At 40.9% G+C, this 27,897-nt stretch overlaps 1 protein-coding gene across 3 annotated transcripts; it reads left to right on the top strand.

The window, feature by feature from the left end:
* Positions 1 to 26,572, top strand: LOC126396063 (semaphorin-7A). Of its 3 annotated transcripts, none has more exons than XM_050053917.1 (14): positions 1 to 153; positions 9,912 to 10,045; positions 10,174 to 10,242; positions 10,333 to 10,431; positions 10,761 to 10,869; positions 11,268 to 11,363; positions 11,451 to 11,593; positions 11,764 to 11,942; positions 12,910 to 13,012; positions 15,622 to 15,817; positions 17,759 to 17,874; positions 18,124 to 18,275; positions 22,143 to 22,216; positions 24,357 to 26,572. In XM_050053917.1, exons 2-14 carry the CDS (start codon positions 9,920 to 9,922, stop codon positions 24,710 to 24,712), a joined length of 1,818 nt encoding a protein of 605 aa, XP_049909874.1. In that variant the 5' UTR covers positions 1 to 153; positions 9,912 to 9,919; the 3' UTR covers positions 24,713 to 26,572. The 3 variants fall into 3 exon arrangements, with proteins under 3 accessions (XP_049909874.1, XP_049909856.1, XP_049909866.1); XM_050053899.1 differs by lacking the exon at positions 1 to 153 and adding an exon at positions 440 to 604; XM_050053909.1 differs by lacking the exon at positions 1 to 153 and adding an exon at positions 441 to 604 and having other exon boundaries at positions 22,143 to 22,210.
* Positions 26,573 to 27,897: the final 1,325 nt, after the last annotated feature.

The following is a 27,897-nucleotide window of genomic DNA, read 5'->3' as shown; positions in this document are numbered from 1 at the left end:
GTGCTATGGTGCTTCATACTTTGTTTTCAAGCCACTACAGCCTGACCTGACTGCAGCTGCCTGTGTACCTGCACGTCTCCCTGCTCCTTTCCTGCGATTCTGTGGATTTATTTCGACTTCTGTTTGAACTGCTCGGACTTGCAACTCATCCCGGTGAGTTACTGTATCTTTTCTTTTGGGAATAAATCAATCGACTGGCATTATCTGCATCTATTTCTGCATTTAGGTCTATCCCTCATTGCCCTGCGCGCACCTGCCCTGACACGATTAGGATAACTGTGTTTTGCTATTAAATTCTCTAAAATTAAAATGAATAAATAAAAAAATAAATATAAGATCATTAGTGAAGGGTGTAATTGAATGATGTCACATTCCATGATGGCAAATTCCATCCCGTCAGTTATTAGGAAACTCGAAGAGGTAGGGCTGAACACACGGACATCTACTCGTGTGACGCAGTCAATCGCGAGCCAGCGGAGCAGCTGGCACCTCACACGGACAATGTTACCCTTATTTCTAACAGTATATTTATTATTTTCATGCCTCAATAGTTTGACAGAGGCGAACTCAACGCATTTACCGAGGATGACATTCACGGAAAAAGGTATGAAATATTTCCTATTTCACTTTAACTTTGAAACATGAAATAGTTCTGACATCGCGATGATGCAGCTACTTGACGTGTATCCATGAAAATAACACGAATAAAATGTTTGATTTTTTTTTTATGTCTGAGGAATGCGGAGGGTTGTCTTCCCAGTTAATTTAAAACCCACAAAAGTAGCCTAAGATTGTCGTTCTCAGTTCAGACAAACGGAACAGAGCTGCTGACTGCATTGCGCTCAACAAGTTTAATCATCAAAGTGCTCATCTGGCATCAGCATCGGCGTTTGGCATCAGGGTGAATAATATTATTCATTAAGGCTTCCGTAGGGAATTCAACTGTGATAGAAAACTGAAAGACATATTGATACAAGGACATAAATATCCATTGATACTGCTACATGGACACAAACACACTAAATCATTAATATTATAAGAATCAGGTTATAGATAGATAGATGTTTTATTCATGTAATTTAATCAGAATATACATTTAAAATATTACAGTCATTGTAAAGTCATTGTTCAGTAGCTTACAGTACCATCAAAGTTACCATAAGGATACTATGGTGATAACAAAATGATCCCACAATATTTAAAAAGCATGTCTTGAAGAATAAGAGTTACATTTTTGGAAAGTTTCAGTGATGAATCAATTGTGAGAAGTTGTGTCTTCATCAAGAAAAAAGGCTCTTTTAAAAGATGACTGATACATGTCACAGAGGAAACACAAAAGTGTAAATAAAAAAAGAATGATACCTGAATTCCATAAAGCTGTCTCAGTGCATGCCGTCACATTTTATTGATGTAGGCCTACTGGGACACCTGAATAGAACAGGGTCATTGTAAATGTTCTGAGTAACATCTTGTGCTTTCCATGGTTTTACAAGTCAAATGTCTGCTTTGAGAATAGACCTGTGCAATGGATTTCATTGGTATAGCATCAGCGCTTTCATGTTGACACATGGGTGGAATTTAAATTAATTTGTATAGCACCACATCATACAAAAGCAGTTCAGAGTGCTTTACATAAAAACTATTTAAAACAGCAAAAAAGAACAAATAAACAGAAACACTGATGCATAAATACACATAAAAACACATATACAGTACATAAACACATAAAAACAAATCATGAAGCTGGGTTGTCGCAGTAGAAAGACAGATATTCTTTTGAAATTTAGCTACATACTAGAGAAAACAAAGACAGGGGCTGAGGCATTTGCTTTTGCTCAAGAGGTAGGAGACCAGACCCAAAAAAATGCTTAGAGCTTGCCCGTTTTGACCTTATAAAGTCAATGGTTTTGATACTGCAAAACAATATGGCAGCCGGCTGGTAACAAACAATCTCAAATAACAGTTAAACAGAAAGCTAAATCATGTTTCTGAAAACATTTTAGGTGACAAAAGGGCAATGCAGCAATAGAATCTCAGTTCATGTTTTATCAGCACTTAGTTTTACTGTTACCTTCATTTTTACAAAACAGGAATCAGTATGGCACCAACTTCCTGTTAAGGAGTTCTGGTATTACAGTGCACTGAAATATGTTTCTGAAAACAGTGAACATTATCTTATATTCTTGTACAGAATCGTGTAAGGGAAGGTCTTTAGTTTAGTTTTAAAAGAAGTCTGTGTCGGAGGAAGTTTGAGACCAGCTGGAGGGCTATCTTTAGGTGCATAAAAATTGAACGGCATCTCACCAGACTGGTAAATGGGAGTCACCTTGTGGCCGGAGAGGTCAGCTGGCGTCATAGCATGTCTGAGCTATGTGCTGAGGAGCAAACATGAGAACATGCATTCTCCCACGTTCACACACATACTGACACTGCAGATTTTGCTGAATAACAAACCTCAATATGACACCCCTCTCATTTTACTGCAAGGTGTCTGCACTCCTAAAATGCTTTCATTTGCACAATTATGCAGTGTCATGTCTGGGTCTTATCTGCTGATAAGGATGTGAGGGTAGTTGAGGGAGGCTTGGAACACCAATATGAAGAACAACGGTCCAGAAAGATGCTTTTAGTTTTGGGCTGTTCTGAGGCCGAATTAAGGTGTGTTTGATGTGGAAAATCTTCACGCTGTTTCAGTTTGCAGTGGTGCAAGTGGAGTGTTTGCTGTGGTGAAATGAAGGGATCGGGGAACATGATGGCTCAATCAAGTGCTTATTCACTGAGCAGGCATGGTGTCACAGTAGGCACTTTTTACCTGCCATACATACCATCTGCTCAGCTCACTCAGCAATTTTCCATTCACCCCACCTTGCCACCACACCTACCTGCCAGCCTATCACCTGTCCACACATTTCCCACTCCTGCCTGTCTGCCACACCCACCTCATCAGGCCAACTGCCCTCACCTGTGGATCATTACCCCCTGCCACTATAAAGACTGCTGCTTTACAGACTCTCCTTGCCAGGCTGACAGGGGACACTCAAGCGGAGGGTGACGTCGAGACGGTTGTGTGAGAGCGAAATTTCGAACTTGTTTGTCAATCCTTGGTTAAAGTGAATTAGAATGGATAACAACTGACTTTGACGTTGGATTGTGGACTTTTGGAGTTGGTTGCTGGTGGGTCGAGTGGGGTTAGAGGAGGGTATCGACCGACGGCCTTTATAGGTCCGATAGTGGTGCGCACGGCTGCCCTTGCTGACTAGGCCAGCTAACCAGGCTTTCTGTGTGGGTCCCCATGCCGGGGAAAGGTAGCCAAGGACAGGGGGGAGTGGTGGTGTAAGCCAACAGCTGATATAAAGGGAGACAAAAGGGATAGGTCGGACAATGACAGTGAGGGTGAGGTAAGAGACAAAAATTTGAGGAAGAAGCAGAGGCCGGGAGACTAGGGTGGATTCAAGTTCAAAGATAGGAGCGATAAAGGCTTAATCCTCCTCAAGTTGTCCGAAGAGATTAAAAACAGAATGGGACCTGTATTGATTGCGAAAATGATGTTGAATGGAAATGTGCTAATTTTCTGTAAAACTGAAGCTCAAAGAGAGAAGGCAATGAAAGATGGCTATTTGCTTAACAGGCCTATTGAATGATTCATGCTTGACAGCAATATGCAAAATATGAAGGGAGTAATTTATGTTAGCCCTGACATATCTGAAAATGCTATAGTTTCTAACCTGCAGGGAGCTGAGATTGAGGCTGCACGCAGGTTTAGAGAGAGAGGGACAGCAGTGTTGCTAACATTTAAACGACAAGTGAAGTGCCATCAAGAGTGTATTTGGGATTCTTGAGCTTCCAAGTGAGGGAATACAACCGTTCTTCATTCCGCTGTTACAAGAGTCAGCGTTTTGGGCATGCAGCAGCTGCTTGCAGATAAGTTAGGAGGTGTGGAAAGTGTGGAGGTGACCATGAGTTTGCTCAGTGTCAGGCAAGGGAGGCCAAGTGTTGTAACTGTGGGGGAAGCCATACGACCTCCCTCAATGACCACCTAATGACATTTTTATAGATACTGGGCCTGGGTGTGGTCTCTCTCTGTTCGCAGATGATGGAGCAGTGTGGAAAAGCAGGAGTAAAATAAAACACATATCTGAGAGAATGCAAGGAGCGATAAATAAAATAGTTGAATGGGGAAGCAGGTGGGGCTTTAAGATATCAGCAGAAAAAACAACGCATGTTGTGTTTGATAATAAGAAAACTGAATGTCAAGGTTTATCTATGTATGGACAGGCAATTTACCCTTCGCTAAGGCCCGCGCCCCTTAGTTACTGTTACTAAGTCTGACAAACTTTCGGTTTCGGAGCTAGACTGTCGCTGACTGCACTCCCTGGAGAAATACTCTCAAATTTTTGGAAAAACAAAAAAGTGATTTCAGCCAGAAGCAGAAAGAAGGGTCTACAATATGCATTTGAAGGATATATTCAGGATGCCAGACTGACACAGCAACGAAGTTAAGGTAACAAAATAAAGATTGAAGCTAAAGCCTACAGATCACAGAGTAAAAATGAACCACCACACCACTGCTGATCGCCACAGAAGACAATGAATATAAAGGGAAACTTTGCTGATATTGAACCAGCTGTGTGGCATCACAGTGTGAACAGATGAACAGTGTTTGGCTTCGCCCCCGTGCTGCTGCCAGCACCCGGACCTCGGTTGCCGGACAATCAGGGATCTCCGGGGGAAGTCAAACAACATTCATCTGCACACAAGGCATTGACACACAGCTGGTTGAATATCGGCAAAGTTTCCCCGCTTCCCTTCACTGGTTCCTGTACAGCAGGGTCGGTCTTTTATTCACTGTTATAATCATTAACAAGCAAAAGCAGCATGTGTATACATTCAGTAGGCTACATCTTCAGTAGCTAGCCAGCTAACCCTACACTTTTCAGGGCTTGATTTTGGTTTTGAAACAGGGAAGAAACGTAAATCTCCTTCCTACCTCTCCAGGTAACGAGTATCATTAATACACGACGTGTCCCAGGCACAACATTTAGCTCCAAATCCACAAAACCAGCCTGAAAATGAAGGAAATCTGCAACAACTGCATTAGAGTCAATGGAGCACAGCTGTGTTGTTGTCGGACCCTGGTCTGAGCAGGCCTGATGCTACGTTATGATTATCCAGTCTGCGTCTGGGGGCGGGACTTAGCGAAGGGTCAATTGAGAGGGTAGAAGTATTTAAATTCTTGGGAGTACATTTTGATGAAAGGCTCACATGGGGAAAGCATATTGATAGTATTGTAGGTAAATGTGAAAAGGTTATTAATGTGATGAGGTCTCTCTCTGGAAGTACTTGGGGCGCTGGCCGAGACATGCAAATACTAAGAGCAATGGTAATATCAAGACTAGATTATGGATGTTTGTGGTATGGTACAGCAGCCAAAACAGCTCTAAAGCATCTTGATGTAGTGCAAGCAAAGGCACTGAGGGTGTGCTTAGGGGTCCTGCGCACCACCCCAATCCCAGCCTTACTGGTTGAAATGGAAGAGACTCCACTGGGAATTCGGAGGACAAAGTTGGCAATGCAGTACATAAGTAAACTAAGGGGATATAAAGGGGAGAATCCAGCAAAATCAGTCCTGGAGGATGCATGGGAGTGGGGAGGAAGAAGGGTCAAAAAGGAGTGCTTCATTTTTAGGATCAATAAGGAAATGGAGGGGCCGGGGTTGGGGGAGGTGGGGGTTGCCCCTATAGTGCACTAGCCAGTTGTACCGCCTTGGTTATTACCATCACCGGAAATAGACCCTAGCATATTGGAATCAATCAAAACAAACAAACGGAAGTACAGCTTATAATGACCTGGTGGCAAACAGACTAGAAAGCTCCTGGCAACATCATCTTCAAATTTACACAGACGGGTCCCAAGACTCAGAAACAGGGAAGTCAGGTTTTGCCTTGTGTATTCCAAGTCTGGGCATAGTAGTGAGCAGGCGACTGTCGGAGGGGGTTTCAGTCTTCACAACAGAGCTGATGGCCATAATATGGGCACTGGAGTGGGTGGAGGAGCTGCAGCCAGGGCAGGTTGTTATATGCTTAGACTCTGCTGCCGTTTTAATGACTGAGTTCTGGTGGTGCTGTTGGTACAGCTATATAAAATTGAGAAGGCAGGAGGGGAGTTTGCGTTTCTCTGGGTGCCAGCCCATGTGGGGGTGGAGGGGAACGAGATGGCAGATGGGGCAGCTAAAAGGGCATTGAGGAGGGAGGTGGATGTGAAGGTGGCCATAGGAGTGAATGAGTATAGGTCCATTATCAGAAGAAGAATAACAGCGGGGTGGCAAGAGCAGTGGGAAAGGGAAAAAAAGGGGAGACATTACTTTAGTATTCAGAACAATTCGGCCCGGCCCATTCCCTGGCCCCTGAACCCAGAGACTGTGTGTGGGCTCTGAGCCTGAAGACTGAACTGTTACCAGAACATCTTTACCAGCTCAAGTTCCTGTTTATTCTATGTATAAACAAAGGTCATTCCCAACTATCCCTGACTTCCGGAGAGCTGCATTTGGGCTCAATTACCCACGTTGCACATGGAGTCTCACACTAACAAAGGAAGGGTTGCTATTTTTACAGTATAGCAGAGTGCCTTCAACAAACAAGTCTTCCATTACATCAACTTTTGCACAGGTCTTGTCCGGAACACCATATACACACTAACAGCTGAGATGATCCCCAAAATAAGGAACTGAAATCAACATCTCGATATTCATGTCTCGCAAATATCTTCTCTCGCCAACTGCTAGAAGATAGTCATTGTGAGGACGCTACATACACACCGATACAAAAGATTAATATGCGACAGCTTTTAAATCTTATAATGGCATACTTCTAATTTTACTCTTACAGTTCTTACTTTACGTACACTTCTCATTTTCTTGCAAAGCAAACATATTTTAAGTAACAGCTGTGGTTAACTGCTCAGTGATTCTGACTGTGATCTCTTTCATCATTTACTACTCTTCATCTAGTCTCGCCTTCTGATAGTCTGGGGACACTCCTTTCTAAAGTGTGTTTAACACACCGGCGAAAACGGCCGGCAACAAAGCAACGCCTCTTGCATTTTTGAAAAGGACACGCCTTCTCGGAAATGTGCGCTCCTCCTTTTCTCGTCCGCAAGGAAACAAACACACAGAGAGCTTGAAAATGGATGCCGAGAGATTTAACTCCGTTTTATCAAACGTGTGCTCATCCGTGAAGAAAATATTTTTTCCAGCGGATGTCTTAGTTACAACATTATTGAGCTAACTGGAGTAGTTTCATGTCGTCAACGGGAGGCTTTTAACAGATGACGTCCTGTTACCTTTGCTGCTGCTGTTAGCTGTCCCTGTCAGCTGCAGCCACTGATGCTTTCTAGACATCGTGATTTCCTAAAACTGAATAAATACCACACTAAGCAACACAAAACTGCTTTGCTAGCTCAATCATGTTGTAACTAAGATATCCGCTGGAAAAGATATTTTTTCACAGACCGTTTAATGAGTTATTACCTATTACAGACACTGCTAACGGCTAACAGGGCTAACAGCTAACGGTTAGCCCAGCTAAACGTGCACACAGAAATAGTAATGTTTGTTCAATCATTGTGTTTATAGACTTTACAAACATCGGATTAGTCTAAACGGTGATACAGTGATGTGAAAAATGTGATATATAGACTATATATATAGCTAAAAGCTCTGCTGGTTTTCTACCCGGAAGTATTTGTAAACAACAAGGCGATTCCCTCTATAGTCCGGCCGGACGGATGAGTCATGGCCTTGTAAAAGATTATGTTTGTTTCTTTTAGTTGGCGAGAATGTGTCGCCGCAAACGCGACAAACATGAACTGAGCGCGGCTGAGCCATTTTGTACCGCTACACGTGTTTCTAGTGGGACTATGTTAACAAGCACAAGAGTTCAGCGAGCCACCGAAGGACCGCCCTGCAGATTTACTAGTGGTTCTGCAACGTAGGGAGTTTTTTTAAACTCTGAAATTGTATCTGCCCATCTAAACACAAAATCAGGGAGAAAGTCATCAGTCTTTAGTTAAGCAAAGCGTCTAAAGACTGACTTGTGAGTCTACTCTTCATCAACATTTTCTACAGCCCTACTAGGCAACTTTCACATTACAAGAAAAGGTGGCCAAAATCAATATTTTTGCTCTCATGTGACGCAAGTCTGTTTTTTGTTGTTGTTTTTTTTAGAAAAGTGTAGATACAGAAATCCCCACGTTTCCCTTAGCCACTCTCATAGGTGGTTCTAAATCTGAGACATAGCCAATCACTGGACATGGGAAAATGGTCATGTGTTTTTCTCATACAACCATGTTTTTTTCCCTCCATACTTTGCGGTTGCTGTCAGCCCACAATAAGGTTTTTTTTTTTTTTTTTTTGTTACTACTCAATTAAAGACTGATGAGGCAAGATGTTTGTCATCCAAATAGTACACAAAATTCCAAGTCAAACAGGACTGTTCACCAAAACTACATTTAAAGATTGGAAACACCCTGACAAGTCATTTGTGGCACATGAAGCAAACAAAGCAGACACTTCAGCAGTGGGCAGACACAAAGCCTACATAAGCCACTATGAATAGGACAGTGTCACAGTCGGTCTCTCTGTCCCTCCTCTGCAGACACATTCTCTAAATTCCCAGGCCCCCTTAATTCTATTTTCCATTTATCCACTAGATACCCTCAGATTTTTCTCACAAATTTTAAATGTGTGTAAGGTCCACCAGACACTTTTTATGTATAGCACTGAAGACCAAATTAAGGTTGAAATTGACATTTTTTCTTTCTGCGCTTCACAAGACAAACCATTGCATAAACGGAGACAAGATGGAAAGTCTTGCCTTAGTTCTTCTTGGCATAGATGCAGCAAGGTGCTGGAAAGATAGATTTTGGGCCTTACTGACATGATAGCATCACACATTCGCTGCAGATTTGTATGCTGCACATCCATGATGCGAATCTCCCATTCCACCAAATTCTAGTGGTGCTCTATTGGATTGAGATCTGGTGACTGTGGAGGTCATTGTTTGAGATGGGTACACTTTGGTCATAAAGGGATGGACAACAATACTCAGGTAGGCTGTGGTGTTTAAACAATGCTCAGTTGGTACTAAGGGGCCCAAAGTATGCCAAGAAAATTCCCCCCACACCATGACACCCACACCACCAGCCTGAACCACTGATACAAGGCAGGATGGATCCATGCTTTCATGTTGTTTACACCAAATTCTGACCCTACCGCAGCAGAAATCGAGACTCATCAGACCAGGCAATGTTTTTCCAATCTTATATTGTCCAGTTTGGTGAGCCCATGCGAATTAGTAGTAGCCTCAATTTCCTGTTGTTAGCTGACAGGAGTGGCACCTGGTGTTGTTGGTTCATAGATGGTCTTCTGCATACCTTGGTTGTAATGAGTGGTTATTTGAGTTACTGTTGCCTTTCTATCATCTTGAACCAGTCTGGCCATTCTCCTCTGACCTCTGGCATCCACAGGGCATTTTCACCTAGAGAACTGCTGGATATTTCCTCTATTTCAGACCATCCTCTGTAAACCCTAGAGATGATTGTGTGTGAAAATCCCAGCAGATCACCAGTGTCTGACATACTCAAGACCAGCCTGTTTGTCACCAACAACCATGCCACGTTCAAAGTCACTTAAATCACCATTCTGATGCTTGGTTTGAACTTCAGCAGGTTATTTTGACCATGTCTACATGCTTAAATGCATTGAGTTGCTGCCACATGATTGACTGATTAGCTATTTGCGTTAAGGAGCAATTGAACAGATGTACCTAATAAAGTGGCTGGTGATGATATGTTAATATATGCTGTAGATTATTTTATTTTATTAATTAATTTATTCATGTATTTATTTTTTGCAGAGACTCCAATGATCAAGTTGCCTTTGCCTGGGCACAGTGCACCTGTAGGGATTGTTCTGGAAAGAGAGCCCGGCATTGTCATAGCTGCTGGACAAAAACACCTGTATTCATTCAACTTTCAAAATCCTCAAGAGGTAGTGAACATCTCTGACTTTGTTTGCTCACATTATTGAAATATCTACCGTCTGTTATCAAATAACAGATTGCATGAATTTATAATGATGTGGAGATGATGACTGTCCTGCATCCTTTCTCTTCACAGTCTCCTCGGGAAATAAGCGTGTTGTGGGCACAGTGCATCGACAAAGGGCCCCCACAAAGAGTGAAAGCGGTAAAAGAACTTAACTTAATAGCAAACAGCAGATCACATGGAATGCTGGTTAGATCTGATTAAAATATCATAAACATTTTTGTCATTTAGGATTGCAACTATGACATCACTCTGGTCCATAAGAAGTCAAAGGACAACGAGGTCTTTCTTTGTGGAACTAATGACAGGGAAACAGTGTGCTGTGACATGGTAGGACACACAGAGATTTAATGGGTATCTTACTGACACTGGAAGAAAATATCTGTTTTGCTGAGACAACACTGGGAATAATCACCATTGGTACTTCTTTCTGTCTGGTAGTTGCTATCATTGCTCATGGAGGCAAGTCACTTCTCCTTCTGTGTATTTGAAATAACCCACTGATGCTGTTGCAAGAATATATATATATATTTTTTTTAAATGTACCTGTACAATGCATAAGCTTTTATGAATTAGGTATGCTGAATCATTAAATTACATTTGTGATACCAGATGGAGAATAGCGAAGAGAGTTTAAGCCCTTTTGTGTTTTCTTGTAGAATTTAGCAGTGGAGTCACCCAGCTGCATTACCTTACCTGAAACAGAGGACATAAAAACAAGCATAAATGAATTTGTCATAAAGGAAGGTGAACCCTCTGTTCTTGTTGGTAAGTTTCTGTACACAATGTATTTTTTCTATGCTGATGATACTCTGCTATCTGATTTCTATGCTCTTTACAGCACCACTAACCTGCTTTACTCAGCTCAGCACTTTCAGATGATTCTGCCGCCTTCTTTGCTGCTAATGACATTGTGCTGGTGCTACCTGCTCATACCTTCTACTCACTCCAGACTCCAGTTTCTCACACTGGCATCACAGCCAATACAGACACATTATGGCTTTCACACAGGTTGTGCTTATCTGTAATTTTACATACATGAGAAACTGGTTTCTGGAATATGAACTTGCTGCAAATTGAAAGCACAGCAGTGCTGCTTACTAAAAAATTAATAACCAAAAAAAAAACAACAACTAATAATTTCTGTTGTCTTTCATTATCATTAGATAGTGATCTCTACATTACATACTCTGGATCTCGAGAGTTTGTTGGCATCCACAAGTTTGGGGAAAACAGACTTGCACCTGCAAGCAGTGATAAAGGTACTTGCCTGGATAGAGCTTGTTTTTCTGCAAGGACTTCATTTGTTCTGAAGCTAGACAAATATTTACATTTCTTTCTGTCTTTAGAGCAGCACTATGTGGGTCTGGTGCTCAGCAAACGGAGAGACGATCCCCGGCAGAGCAAAGTCTATGCCTTCTATAAGGAGAAAAACAGAGAGACAGGCTTGGGCAGTGAAATGTGGCTCCCTTTTGTGACCCAGGTTTGCATGGTAAGACCTGCATAATTAGGAATTAGGGTTGCGCTTTTAATTTTAAAATTCTGAGCTCGGCTTTTTTATGAATAAAAACAAATTTCAGAATCAGATATATGTGCACAAAGTAGCTACTACATATACAATATGAAGGACTGATCGTTCGCTTGTCTATGCATTGCTTCTAGAAAGATCGTGGTGGTCGCAAAAACAACCTGCAGTTTAGCTGGACGTCTCAGATGAATGCCAGGCTCTACTGTGGAGACCCTGACAGCAGACAGCATTTCTCTGAGCTGGTGGATGTGGCTACTGTGCATGCACACCTTTGGCAGGATACCAGGATTTATGCACTCTTCAGAAATGAATGGTATGACTCCATTATAATACATGTTTTCATGAAAGAGTTGAAAGCATTTTGTAAAGTTTTATAATAGTGCTACATTTCAAGTTTGAATCATGTTGGGACAAAATAAATGATCTCGAACATTTAGTAGCATATGTACTCAAGTATGATTGTAACTTTAGCATTGGCCTTATGAAATGTTACGCTTTTTCAAAATGTAATCCAAACTTGACTGATGACCCATTTTGGTAAAATTCTTCACATGTTGGATTCTTGCCAGGATCATAACATTAGTCAGCCACAATGACGTGAGGTAAAAACCAGAATGACTTTGCTGTTGTTGTGTCTTTACATAGAACAGCAGTCACTTGATGTGTCAGCCAGTTTAACCAAAGGACATAACCCTAAACTATCATGAGATGGGAATAAATAAATAATAAATTAAGCTTTTTGTCTTTTAGTTGACAGGACAGATTAAGCATGAAATGGGTAGAGAGAGAAGGGATGATATGCAGCGAAGGGGTGCAGGTTGGAATTCAACCTGCAGCCGCTGCAGTAGGCGCGTAGTGTATTGCCTTTGTACATAGGATGCCTGCCCTACCCACTGAGCCACTGAGTGCCCCTGAGAACAGTTGTTTACAAAGAAGTAAAACAAGAGAAATGTAACTCTTAAATTGACAAAATGGGCAAACCATTGTACAGTTGATAAATTTCCCTAAACTAAAGATGATGTAAATCAGAAAGAACTGGTTGTTTTTTTCTTATTGTCTTACTTGTCTTTTGTCTCTAATAGTCTTATTTTATTCATGCTTCCTCTTGACAAACGAGTCAAGTTAAGTTCCCCTTTCTAAACTCAGCCCTGTCTGCTCAGCTCTTTCACAGACTTTACCAACGCAGCTCGAAATCTTTACTGACCTTACAACATTTTGTTGTAGCAGCAGATGTCTTTTGTGTATATTTGCTGACCTCTGTGTCTGGTGTCTCTCTGCAGGGGTATGAGTGCTGTGTGTGTCTACACGATACAAGACATTGAAAACATCTTCATGACCTCCCCGTTTAAAGGCAATGATCACCAAAGAGAAAGGTCTAGAAAGGTAAGTTTCATGCAAATCCAGATGTAAAATAACCATAGGTGAATTATGAGCCCAGTGGCTCCTGGGCACATATGCAAATAGTCCCACCACCCATCCTACATAGGAACATGATATACAAAGTTTGTGGTGGTTCTAGGCCAGTTTCGGGGGGGGGGGCAAAGCTAGGGCCAGTCCTTTTGATACAGGGGCACACCTACAAGTAGGGTCAAATATCTAAGTCTGAACAATAAGATATGTGTGTGTGTGTGTGTGTGTGTGTGTGTGCGTGTGCGTGCGCGCGCGTGTGTATGTATGTATGTGTATATATATATATATATATATATATATATATATATATATAGAGAGATAGATGGATGGATGGATGGATGGATGGATAGATAGATAGATAGACATCAGTGTTTCCCACAAGATTTTTGGAGACTAGCTACATCCAACCCTGTAGGGGTGTCCGGGGGCATGCTCCCCCGGGAGAAAATTTTGTATATATTTGATTTAAAGGCATCAATCTGGTGAACTCTGAGGGCCAAGTTATGATGGCAGAATATGCCTAATCTTTGTGCTTTTTATGTGTGAAAAATGTTCTATTTGTACTGATAAAAACACTAGTGGTATGTTATGGTGAAGGGTCACACTTAAAATACGAATTAGTGGTTAAACATTTCAGTTATAGAAAGAAAAATGACTGACGTACTGATCTGCCTCTGGAAGGCTATTTTATTATTTTAAATCATGTGCAGACAAAATATTCTTTTAAAACTCTCTCCCTCACAAACACAGTTACAGATACGCAAAACAATACAAAATATGCAATACGAAAAGTAAACAAAAGGTAAGACTCAATTTAATTTCACACAAACAGACACAAATTACTGCTTCCATCCTTCCCTCCCTTACGATTTGAAAGTATGGCACCCTGAATCAGAGCATTTCATTTTATGGGATTTTGAAAATAAGATTTCAAAAGCCCTCTGGTAGTTGAATGCCTCTGGGACAGCCCCATTTATGGCAACCCACTGGAACCATGGTGTGCGCGATCCAGCCGAGGTGCGGGTGCTGGAGCTAATAGCGGCCATTCAAGGCAATGTAAGCTGCTCCACCAGCCATGGCCTAGAAGCGGCTCGGCACTCCGCTCCGCTAAAAATACGCGCCGGGTCTATTTCTGATGGATATCAGAAATATCAGATCAGATCAGAAATATCAATATCACAGACCAGATGAGTCAGACAGGAAGTCAGGCGCAGAAAAGAGGAGAGTATCCGGTCAATTTTCACAATAAAACACCCATGAAATCTCTGGATCATATTTCACATCGCTCCATCAACATGATGTGACATATAATTACCATGAGCCAAATGAGAAAGAAAAAGTTTTCAGAGTTTACTTCAATGGTGCTGTGTGTTTCCGTGCAGTATGGGTTATTTTGACATTTGAGATTTTGCAAGTGAAAACCAGAGGCTGCAAGGTGGTACAGCGGTTAGCGTTGTTGCCTCACAGCAAGAGGGCTCCTGGTTCGCCATCCCGTCCTTGGTTTTAATGTCAGCGTCAAGCTAAATGTGATGTTTGTAGCCATCAAATGCATAATTAACAGCACTTTTAGAGGGCTCTTCATTCCCAGCAAGTCAGCTAGAAACATTCAAAAGTAAGCAGGACACCGTTTTTTCCATCACCTCATGGGGCTAACCATAGCTTGATTAGCTAGCTAGCTCCAGCTGTTAAAAACAGGCTCCCAGGAAGTGTGTGGGGCCTTGAATCCAATTTCCATTATGGCCAAATGGTGTAATCACATCCATCATGTGATGCCATGTGGTTCAAAAAGACTTCTTACTATCGATTTACATGGCAAAAGAGACATTTGTTAATCAGGGATACATATTTTGAGCGTCACGACCCCTGCAAAATGTTTCACTATTAGAATTATATCAATTCAGTCCAATAACATTTGAAAAGTCTCAGAGTGCCTCATGATTTAATCATTTCATTCCATTCAAGTTAGCAGAGCGCTAATCCCAAAGGAGCTGGCTTGGCTGGCTGGAATCTCAAGAGTACCTGCTTTATGGGCCACAATCCTGCTGGGGTCAACGTCAGCAAAGGCATGCGGTCGCAAGAGGTTCACACAGCCGAATCAAACAGGATCAGATTAATCTGAGCCAAGTCCTCAACAAGGGCGCGTCACAAGCCCGTCGTAGACGGGAGGTTCCAGACGTTAAAGCGGATTCAACCTGCTTTATGGGCCACACAGTGCAGAAGCGGTGCAGATCATCTGGGTAATTTTGTACAGTTGAACTTCTTTAGCTTCATGCACCACTGAGCAACTTAAATAGGGACAAGCGGGGCGCCAGCTCCAACACTGTATCCAGTTCTATTTTTACATCCATGAATAAAATCTGCCCGCAACAGTTGTCATCCTAGCTGACAAAACCAATTTTCGCAGACTTTTTTCTTCATCTATCTGAAATAAAGAACCATTGTTCCTAAAGAACAAAGAATTTCGGATAATAATTCGATCATTAATAATATTGTAAAGTACATACATGCCATGTGGTACCAGAATGTAACCAAACAATCACTTGGTGGGCAACCAAAACTAAAACATATGCCTTTTTCCTCAGTGTGTTGAAGACAGCACAAACATTGCTCCATCCATCCTGACCAAGATCAGGGAGAATTCAGAGATGGAGAATCCAGTCCGGCCTATGAAGAACTCTGGCCCACTTCTCTTTCATCACCACAACTACACTCACATCTATGTTGATGGTTCCCAGAACAAGGAGAACAATGACCACACAGTTCTGTTCCTGTCATTAAGTGAGTAATAAAGTAATATGAATCAGGGAAGTTGATAAGAATAGTGTACTGTATTGTATACGTATGTACATTTGAGGGTCATGACATATTCAGGTTCCTTTAATTTGTTTGTATACTGGAAGGGAAGCATTTTGAACAACTTAATGTTTGACATTTTAAATAAGCAAGAAAAGTTCACTTTAACATAGCAGATGAGCTGCAGCTCTAGATATTACTGTAGTATCAAGTGTCTAGTTGGGTTAAAAACGGCCTGCAGACACCCGCAGCCTGATTCAGCCAAGTACTATTCAGCCAATAGGACTGAGTTGTAGACAGCAGGACTGATCACCTGTAGGGCAAATATGGGTGTGTGGTGTGACTCACTAATAGGTCAAATCAAAAGTTTTACGTATGTACCCACATCCTAGAGGCTTACTGTGATTTAATGTTCTCTCTGAATGCCAAATTGAAATGTAGTAGAAGTATGTTACATTTGTAGCACTCGCTATTGTTGTTATTATTCCTCACTGGTTCGAGTGCACCACTTGACAACAACTTGACAATGGTATTAGTCCTGCCCATGGCTTTGTTTGGCAAATTGAGTCCCACCACTGTACTCACTGGTTGTTTTTTATTGTAACTGAGAAGCTGCTGTGATGATGCCAGACGAGTCAGTCAACTTGAACTCAGTGATGTTGTTGATTCAAAGGTCTGGACCCAAGTAACGGCTCTTAAACATATCTTTAAAAATTTTCAAAAATGATTAAACCATTTTGGACAAACTATAACAAACTACGCCCTTGTCTCACACCTCAGAGTGGGTGTTACCCAGGCAGTGTCTGAGTGGCATGAAAGCTAGCTTGCTAGCCTAGCTTGGTTAAAATAGCACTGCCATGCATAGTGTGGCTGCTACACTTAGGTCACGTCACAGCCCAGTGCCATGTCTAAATATGATACACTAGGTATCCTCCTGCATCTGCTGTTGACATTGCGGGACAGCAACCTTACATGTATTGTGCCGTTTCAAAATACACTTCCGCTTTTACAAGAAATGCACAGTTTCTGCTTGTTAGTGCATACAGTCTTTTTCAAAATGCACTTGCAACGTCAGCAAAACACTTCATTTTTGGCATTTATTTCCTTGTGCAACAAAAGCACATGGTTAGATTCAGAAGTTCAAATAAACACAAGAAATTTGTGCTTGTTGGGACTAAAAGATTGCAACAGTCAAGTTAACAAAGGCAGAATGAGTAGGATTTTGTGGTTTGTAAACACAACATTAAAAGCTGGTCCCTCCTCCTCGGCTCAACAGCTCCTTTTGGATGCCACTTATAATCCGGCATGTGATGGCTACATTTTTATAAAGTGCCACCCTCAAACCCTGCATGCTGTTATTGGCTGAGGATTACACATCATTGGACAGCTGTTAAGTTTACAAACCACGTCAGTCTTGCAGCTGCTAAAGTTGTGTTGCTCTTTAATTACACTGTGTGACCCAAATTGGTTGAACCAGTCCTTTATGGCCATCCTTACAGAGGTCCGTGCTGTCATTAGCAGAAGAATAAAGACTGTTGAGCCAAATGAACAGTTTCCCATGTCAAATGGGAAGACACAAACAGCACTTGTATATGAATGTGATAAATGTTGTAGAGAAACAGCCTACAGCAAGAAAATCCCAAACACATTACCCATGCACTGTTAGGCCTATATATAAACACATGAACTTTGCTTTTCTACTTTGTCAAATGTAACAGGATTTACTGGAGGACAGGTTTTGAAGGGGATTTTTATTAAAATAATCCCTTTTTTTTTAATCAAAACATTTGATAGGCTTGGCTGTAAGAGTCATAATGAGGTGATGAAATGAGATATGAGTGAGTTGGTTTGTGTTACACTGGGGTGTGTTATACAGGGTTTGGTATTTAGTCACCTTCCTATGTATCTGCTTGTGTGTTTAAACAGATAACGGAGGGATTCATAAGGCGATACGGAGTGAAAGTCAGACCTTTGTCATCGCTGAGTACCAACCCTTTGACCACAGAACCCACATCCTTGGCATGATTCTGCAGCCCTCCTCTGTAAGTAACACAGTACTGCCTACACAACTATTGTATTCACCCCGCCAAGACACAAGGGTGGGAGTGTGGAAGCAACTGCCAGTAATTGTCATAGTGAGTTAAAGGAAAATGGTACTACTTCTCCAGGTGTGCTTGCAACTTAGATTTTCTGGATGAAGTCTAAACTTTTCAAGGATATCGGTGTTTTGATGAATAAGTCAGAAATGGTCCAGTACCATTAGAAAACCTGTGTACTATGTGTCGTTGCAGAGGAAGCTGTATGTGAACTCACAAAATGAACTGGTCCAAGTGGATGTGGCAAACTGTACCCACTATGGAAACAGCTGTCAGCAATGTGTCTTGGCCAGAGATCCCTACTGCGGCTGGAACGGGTTGGGGAGCGACTGCTCCCCACAGACAAAGTAAGACCACCCATCTTTATGTAACCGGAGACATTTCATCAAAATATCTAAATATACGTTATCATTTCACATCCAGAGATTACATGGAGTGGCCTCAGTTTAAAGGTGCCCTGTGGAGTTTTCTTGTAAACCGACAAATACATTAATTGTTTCTTGTGTTTGCTTGAGGTCAAACAAACAAACAAACAAAAAAAAAAACAGATTAAGAAAACACAAGCAAATAAGGAAACATCATCACCAACTTGACAAAAGTGCAGCAGATGCACATGGCTGGGCTTATGAAGTCACTGAAGTTGGCTATTTGTCATTGTGATAACATGATTCAGATATTAAAATAATAAGCAAAATGCTAAGACTAACAGGAAATATCTGCAGTAACATCTGAATCATTGGATCACAGTGTTGAAGTTAGCCAAAAAACTTTAATTATAGGTCAATTTCCAACACCACTGATAGATAGCCGATTTCAGTAACATCATAATCCACAAACAACAAGCGCCCCAGCTGTGTGCATCACTTTATAGGGGTACCTTTAATTCATACGCAAGTACAATACCACAGGTTCATCAAAGTCAGCCACACAGTGTCTCAGCATCCGCCTCATGCTGTGTTATTCACATGGTGTCATCATTTTGTTGTGTAATGTGCCATTATTTCTACAGCTGATGAACCGCAAATTGCACCCACTAAGGAGTCATCACTTCCTGTATGGAGCAATTCAGATGTCTTTGATTGAAGTCATGTTCCCAAAATATTTCAACACTGAGCCAACACTGACAGTGCCAACTTGGTACTAGCAGTCAGTCTTTTATCAACACAGCAACATACTTAATTCCATAGCTGTCGGCTGTTTTGGCTGTCAAAGACAAACAGCACAATAGTGTTTTATTGTTCTCAGCAAACAGTCTTTATGAGCCTTTGTCCTTAAATAAATAAATAAACTAAACTAAAATATAACAGATTGTCACAAGATGACATTTTAAATGATGCTATATTATACATATGTATTATTGGGTCTGTTTTTATTTTTGTTTACTTAGCCATTATTTTGCAGAAAAATATTAGTGGAAAATGAGCATAGAGGAGAAGAGAAGAGGTGATCATTCAGCCGGATACATAGCATCAGAAGGGTGTAGAAATGTGTAATAGAGAGCTACTATATAGAATAAAGAGTTATAGCTAATTACTTTTCTGACTTAATTACTGCCTATCAACATCATTTCTGGTCTCTTTTAAACACAACTGAGCACCTTCTAAATTCTGCATGCAAACCTGTTTTAAAACAGGATTTTACCGACAACAAATGATCCCTTCAGAGCTATGATTTTTCTTCAGACAACAGTTCAAGAGTGCACGCATATTTGGAATATAATAACTGAGGATTGGAATCAGATTTCTTGTGCAAAGGTTTCAGCATGTTGTTATGTCTTCGCACCAACAATAGCCAGTTTTCAGGCTGCCCATTAATCCATCCATCCATCCATCCATCCATCCATCCATCCATCCATCCATCCATCCATCCATCCCATTCTTGTGAACGAGATATCTTAAGAACACCTTCAGGGGATTTCTTCTTTTGGTGGTCAAAGGCCAAGGTCATTGTGACCTTGTTTCTGGCTCATTCGCATAAACACAATATCTCAAAAAGGCCTTGAGAAATGTCCTCAAATTTGGCACAAACATCCTGTTGGACTCAAGAATGAACTGATTAGATTTTGGTGGTCAAAGGTCAAGGTCACTCTGACCTAAAAAAAAACAAAAAAACAACCAACACATTTTTGGCCATAACTCAAGAATTTATGAACTAATTATCACAAAATTTAACACAAATGACTCATAGGGTCAATGATGAAGTGAGGGCATTTTATATCCAAAAGGTCAAAGGTCAGCTTCACCATGACATGATAATGTTCTGCAAAAACACTTCTGGCCATTATTCAACACCATAACTCAGGAATAGACAGGCAGACATTTGGTCAGACACTAAATTGGTAACACTAGTCTTGGGTGTCCATCTTCAAACTGCGCTGATTGTAAAGATCCTCGATGCTGCCAGGACAAACATTTATGCAAAGCATCCATGTTTTAGAATATGTAGCTTTGCAGCAACATCCATATTTAAAGCATTGTCTACTGCCATGGCACGAGTGCGAACAGACATGGGTGTAAACTGTAACCGCAACCTGACTGATTCACAGAGGCATTCAGCCGCGAGCTCTAGTTTTGTTAGAGCACTGAGCATACAGTGTGTCATGAGTTTTGGCATTGCAACACGATCACCTGACTGCTCACTGTCACATGATGGTGTAGCTGTTTGAGCAACTCAGAAGTGTTAGGGGAAAAATGTTTTACAATAAAGTACCTTGTTATGACAGAATTGTTTTTAACATCGCAACAACTTTTATCTATCAGGAAACAGTAGGGGAAAAAAGTGTACTCTCATGAGGATATTAAAATACATCTGTCATCCTGTTCAAGAACCAAAGTGTGATCAATTGAGATAATAAACGGGTGTCATCATAACCAGAAAATGTTGTTCTTCTATGGAGGACTTTTTTTCATTGGAGTTTTTACTGAAAACACAACGTTGTTTGTTCCTACTACGATAATACTGTGAGTTTTCTCACGTTGCAGCCCTGTGTTTGCAAATGACGAAGAACTGCACAGATCATGTGTACTGGTGTCATTATTACATTCTCACTTAACATATACAGTTTCAGTCTTCAGTAACATTGAGACAACCTTGTACCAATCCGATTACAAGTTGACTTGAAATGGACTTTACCTCCTAAACCTGATAGACAGCTTTCTCTGTTAACAGGAAGGACTTCTTTTTAATAATAAGAGAGGCTAGAATTTCTGTGGTGTGTGTGCGTGTGCGTGTGCATGTGCATGTGTGTGTGTGTGTGTGAGTGTTAACTTTGGTACTACCGGTCGCTACACCACTAACACAGAAACACAGCTACCCCCACCCTGACAACCCCTTCACACACATACATTTCCACCATAGTAGCACAGAGGAGTACATCTGCATACACACTTCCTGTGATCTGGTTGATGACTTTGATCGCTGAGATCACTTTTTTCATATACTGCGTATAAAAAGGATAAAAACTGTGATCAAAGTCTGATTCATAATTTGCTCTTTGGCTCTACAAATGTAGGAAATGATGGTGAGTTTCTGCCGACCTGTGGAAAGGCTGACTGCAATAACTGGAGTAAGAGTGGAATATTCTTGCTCTGAGTAATAGTCGAACTGGTAGAGCCCCCTTGAGCCCCCTCATTACATTACTTCCCATGAGGGGATTTTAGCCTATAATTGACAGGACAGACAAGTGTGAGAGGGGGAGAGAGAGGGGGGGAGTGACATGCAGGAGATGGCCACAAAGGTTTTTTTTAGTAATTTGAAGTTAAACAGAAGTCTTAGCAGGTGAGAGCACTCGCAGCTGTTTAGTGTCCTTTGACATAGAGGCAAATTAGAGTCTAAGAGCAAACCTAAAATACATTTCCTGAACATTGTCATTCACAGCTTCCTCTTTTTTGCAGTTTACTGTGAAGTAGTTGCCAATAAAGTCTTTATGCGACCTACGTGATTAAATGAACGTGTGTGTTTGTGTGTTTATAAATACATATAGTATTAGTAATAAGAGTGTATTATGACAGTTGTGTACCTTGCGTTAAGGCAAGTGCACTGTATTAAGGTCAATTTAAATGTCAGATGTACTTGCATCAGTTGGCAGGTAATTTTGTTGTGTCTTTTGTGTTTGTGAGTACATAACTAAAAGTAAAAACACACTAGCTTTATGCACAGTGTCTTTAATGTAACTGACATAGTATTCTAACTGAGCTGTGCTTTCCTTTTTACAGAGGCACAAAGCAGGATGTGACCCATGGGAACCATTCCATCTGTCCAAAGGTTCAGCTCTCTGGAACAGGTAAAGGTATCAATCTATATCTATATTCATTCATTTTCCATAACCGCTTACCCTGTTGGGGGTCGTGGGGGACTGGAGCCTATCCCAGCTGACATTGGGTGCGAGGTGGGGTACACTCTGAACAGACTATCACAGGGCTGACACATAGAGACAGACAACCATCCACACTCACATTCACACCTACGGGCAATTTAGGGCAATTGTGGGAGGGAGCATGGAGTACCCACAAAAAACCCCACACTGACACGTGGAAAACATGCAAACTCTGCACAGAGGGGCTGCCCCATCCTGGGTTCAAAACAGGAACCCTCTTACTGTGAGGTGACAGTGCTAACCACTGCATCACCTTGCAGCCTATGCCTATATTTCTTGCTAACAGTCTCTACATTAAATATGAAACTACCAGCAGCCAGCTAGCTTAGCTTAGCACAAAGACTGGAGATAGAAGGAAACAGCTAGCCTGCCTCTGTCCAACAGTGTGTTTGCTAAGCTAAGCTAACCCACTACTGGCTGCAGCTTTATATCAAACAGACTGACATGAGTGGAATTGATCTTATATACCTATTGGCAAAACAGTCACAATTCCCTGGGTGTACTGACAATGACGTTCTCTTCTAAAGGTTCACACAGCGCTGTTTAAATTTACACAGGAGAACAGATCTGCATTAATCCAAACAGATCAGGATATGCCTGTATGCCTGCATGATCATAATAAGTGCAGATAAAACTGCGCTAATCAAACATGCATGAAAAACATGTTGGAAATAATAACTCAGAATAGATAAATATTTACATATTTTTCTGGCTGAATAGCTCAGTGGTTCCAGTAAGGTAGTACTGCTGCTAGGTTACGAGGTGCTGTATGTTTGTTCTCATAATATCATAAGGGTCGTCAAGGCTGCCAACCAAATACTATATTTAATTTTGTACACTGTAAGGAAATCACTTATCCCTAACCAACCTATGCACTTATATTTGCAAATGAAAAGCTAAGCTCTTTAAACACAACTATACTAATTCAAGTTCAACTATCCAGGATGTTTGTGCTGAAGTTGCCCTACCAGTCCTACTACAGTGCATGCTGTAATATCTCTCTGCTGCTTGTGTCTAAATCCCTGGAATCAAGTAGAATAACATAGTCTCCATGTTTTAAAAGTACCAGCCCTTGACTTCACAGCCATTGCATCACATGTTCGTAATTAAGAATACTGAATATTGCCTGTCTTTGTGTGTCTGTTACTGAAGTGAGGAATTAGGGCTGATTTGAACTGTTAGTTTATCTCACCATATGCTTCACATGATATGGGACACTTGCAAGCAACCGACTTGGCCACTTCCAAGAAGTGTATTATCTTGCTCTACAAGCAGTGTGGTTTTGCCCTTGTCACGTCACAGCCACAATGTCGCCCCAAGCATCTGATCTGTGGTTCTGATCTTGTGATCCAGTTTTAATTTTCTTAACAAGATTAATTTTCTTGACCTGTCTTTTAGAAATACTAAAAAAGTATTAGTCTTGCTGAATTCTTTATTAACCCTTATTTCCAACTGTCTTATCACACCCACTGCTGGGGCCTGTGCTACGACGCAAGTTCAGCATACCCTGGACATCTTTACGTTATCTGGCTTCACTAACCCTAACACTGGCTGCCTGGCACGAAGCTGGTTATCAACTAGCTCAGTCAACTCTGGGTTTTCCTCTCCAGCCACAAAAGCATTCATGTGACAGAGGCGGGGTTGTTAATTAATTATGAGCAACATTATCAGAACCACGAGTTCTTCATATATGAGATAAAACAATACTAATTACCAGCAGGAATGTCTTGTTTTAGGGACAGCAAAAAGTCATATTTGTTGGAGTGCAATGTAAACAATAGCATGTAATCCTCCAACAAAATAAGAAGATGTAGAAACACTAGAAATAATAACCCTTGATAAAACAAACTCTTTTAAGTTGTTGCACCTTAGTAAAAGAGTTTCACTGTTAGGTGCAGAAGCTATCCTGGCTTGGTCCACTTACGATTTGCCCATTGCATGCTGGCACCTTGCCAAGAGGCTCATCATGCTCTAATTAAAATAAGGAACCAGCCTAGTTAAATAAAACAAACATCCACCTTGAAGCTAAACAGAGCTTGTCTTCTTTTCTCAGCGCTTAGATATTCTACTGATCTGCAGGCAGGTGTGGCCAAGGACAGCATCATACTTCCCCCTGAGTCCAAGTATTTCCTCCAGTGCCCGGTGACGTCCCATCATGCCCAGTATACCTGGCATCACCTCAAGGGCAACACATCCTGCGACTCCAGGGAGAAGCAGTGCCTTCTTCTGATCGACAGCATGGGTCCTGAGCAGGAGGGAACTTACACATGTGTGTCAGAGGAGATGGGCTACAGCAGAGTCCTGGCACAGTACCGACTACAGGTGGAGAGCAGGGCGGTGGGCCGTTCATCAAGCCCACTGCTCTGGCTTTGTCTAATAACTGTTCTGATCAAGAGTTTGTCCTGTTAGTCCACAGTAAAAAAAATGATGCATAAATAACGTCAGTAAATGACACCTCCTACTTCTGAGTGTCTGTAGTAACACAATAGGTAGGGTCGCATCATTTTAACTAAACGAAAGTCTTTTTGTTAAAACCACAAGTCCCCCTTTTTTCCCTTTTAATTTACCTAACAAAATAATTTTACTTTTGTATTTTTCTTATTTATGCATCAGTGTTCTTTTCAAGTGCAGTAGACACTGTTACTGAAAACAGATGTCTTAAGTTTACCAACAATCTGCTTTACTGATTATTGATATTACAATAGCAACATTTTGATTGTACATAAATAGCAATAGCCTACAAATGCATATTTTCAGAAGAATGTGAAGTAGAAAATTATGTGCAAAAGTTCAGTGTTCCTCATTTAACATATCAGAATCCTTTGATGTTCCACCAAAGGTGTTTGCCGTCACCTGCACATAAACAGCAGAGTGCACTTTCAACCAGCAGTGTTGATAATGAAGACTTTGTTACCATAATTTCAGTTAAACTTCATGATCATTGCAATACCAATTTCAATGCAAAACAAATGTGTGCCTCAGATATTATTACATTTGCATACAGTCACAGAGCCAAAGACAAAGCAATACATTTTAGCTTGTTTTGGACACTGGACAAATGTGCATTATTTAAGACTTTACACCGTAATAATAATAATAAATGTATCTGTTCATTCACCTTTTTAAAACTCATAGAAGGCGATATGTCTCTTCTGCAACCATCTTTGGATTAAGAAATACATGAGCTGCACGCTAGGAAACCGGTTCAAAGTCTACACTGTATTAAAAGCTGTCAAACAACCCTCTGGGTTTTTAAAGATTGCAAGGGATTATTTTTCAGAAAACCAGATGCCTAGCTGAAATGTCATAGTGCTACATGATATGGGGAGGGCCACATGCAGGAAGCCTCTTTGGCAGCTTGAAATATGTTGAAACCACAATCATGCAGGTACATAAGTCATGAGCCTTAAAATATGATCGACTGCATTCGAGTTCTTTTGAAATACTACCTGTTTGACATCCGTTTCCTTTTAATGTGAACTTCTGCCTGATTACAGAGAACATTCTGTCTTAGCTGTAATTTCCAGTCTTGCTAACTACCTCACTTGCTTAACGTGCTTTTGACCATTTGTGTTTGTCAATACTTCTCTGCCAGTCAAATTCATATTGTGAAATATTGTAGTGTTAGTGAAGCGTGAATCCGAGTGTTGAAATAACACAGTTGTGATCCTTAAGGTCCTTTCAAGCAGTGAGTGGTTGCCTTGGCAGCACGTGATATTATGATATTTGTTTTTTAAATTAACATCAAATTTATTTGACCTTTATTTTCTAACTTTTTCCTGCTTTCAGTTCCCTTGAATCCAGGCAGCAATGGCACTTTATTTATTTGTATAAGTGTTTGATAGGAGAGTTGTATGATCACTGGTGGTATTTATCCACGCAGACAGCTTTGATTTGGTTGAATATGTCGTGTCTCAAATGTTTCTCTTCAACCCAAAACAACAGAGGTGAATGCTGTAGCATTTAATATTTTCCAGATGAGTCCTGGTTGACAAGAATTAATTGCTGTTTGCAGTCTGTCCAATTCAATAATTACCACAGTGTCCTTGTCCCTGTACGACTGCAGTGATCCAGGGCAGTTAACATCAAGAGGTGTGTCTGTCATTGTTTTAATGAATGCAATGTTTTTTATGCAATTAACTTCCATATGTCCATGTTACATTTACATAATGTATAGTTTAAATACTTTTGATCTGTACATACTTGAGCTCTGCAATGGATTTATTTTTGGAAGAAAATGTTACTTAAATACATGTTTCTGTCAATGTGCATTGTTCCGGTTTCTTAGTTCACTGTAAATGACGATTACATTCCACCACTTTAGTTCTTCAAACCTCAGAGGGGGAAACAGCTGTAAAATGACAGCAGCGAGTTCATGCACCACAGAGGCTGCACCACTTGGCTTCCTCACACATTCCCGCCCTCAAAGTAACCTTGAAATTAAACATGCCAGTTTTTGCCGTCTCCTTCAAAAAAGAAAAGTAAAACTAATGGCTCCAGTCTGCCCCCTGGGCTCCAAATGGGAAAGAACCATTACTGCTGGGAAAATACAGAACGGCTTGATGGGAAGACAAATTTACACAACTTGCATTGTGACATTTCCTGACTGACGTGTTAAGAACACATTGGTTTGCAGTGTGATTGCGGGGAGGCTATCACATCAAGCTCACTTGTGAACTGTTGATACCATTACTGTCAAAACTCGGATGACTCATAAAAAATCCTGAGGTGATGTGCTTGTGGAATAACCAAGACTGTTTCGAATAATTGAGCCCATGGGCTGTATTTCTTGTTAGGGAACTGACTGAACCTGTGATACAGAAACCTGTCTTTCAAAAAGTGGAAATGAATGTGCTGGTTTCACCACGCTAGAAGATGTGAAAATGCTTCTGGGTGTTTCACATAGCTTTAAAAGGTGAGTTGGTGACAATCACACATCTGCGAGCACCCTGTCTGCTGCTCTCAGAGGCCCAATGACACTTTAGAGAAGAAATAAAACACACACACACAGACATAAGATATAAAGTAAAACTTTATCATGACATACAAGTTTAAAGCCCTGAGAACCATATCTTTATATTACTAATATGAACAAAACTGAATGTGTGAAAACCACTTTGGAAAAGTGCTCCTCTTAAATACAATCAGCACAAACCAGTTTTTACAAGCATCCATGTGTTTTGTCCTATTTTTTTTGTTTGCTTTAATCAAAGAGAAAACTATAATATCAGTAATATCATTATTACCATGTCCATAATAATAACAGTACAAAAATATGCACAAACCCCACAGTTGAATTAATATACGGAGCATTGTACAAGCCAAAAACAACATAAAATTGATAAATGAGGTATTCGATAACCACTTGCATATGCGCCTGTTTTTACACAGATCAGGTTAGTTTTTAAACAATTTTAAAACTGAATTAACTCCAAAATCATCTGAGAGACAAAAGGTTCTGCAGACTTCCAACTTCACAGCTTCCTGAGTGACGAGACCTCGCCTGCAGTTACTGACGACACAAATCCAAAAATGCAAAACTAAAACCACCGTTGCATTCAGCGAAGTGACCACAGCTTCTGTCAGGACTCGTC

The sequence above is a fragment of the Epinephelus moara genome, chromosome 1 (assembly GCF_006386435.1).
Source record: "Epinephelus moara isolate mb chromosome 1, YSFRI_EMoa_1.0, whole genome shotgun sequence".
Taxonomy (NCBI): domain Eukaryota; kingdom Metazoa; phylum Chordata; class Actinopteri; order Perciformes; family Serranidae; genus Epinephelus; species Epinephelus moara.
This window is presented reverse-complemented; position numbering and strand designations above follow the sequence as displayed.

Coding starts and splice junctions, on each gene's coding strand:
- LOC126396063 (XM_050053899.1), top strand. CDS start 502: ATGTTACCCTTATTTCTAACAGTATATTTATTATTTTCATGCCTCAAT. Junction 10,243..10,332: donor CCCCACAAAGAGTGAAAGCG/GTAAAAGAACTT, acceptor TTTGTCATTTAG/GATTGCAACTATGACATCAC. Junction 22,217..24,356: donor GCTCTCTGGAACAGGTAAAG/GTATCAATCTAT, acceptor TTCTTTTCTCAG/CGCTTAGATATTCTACTGAT.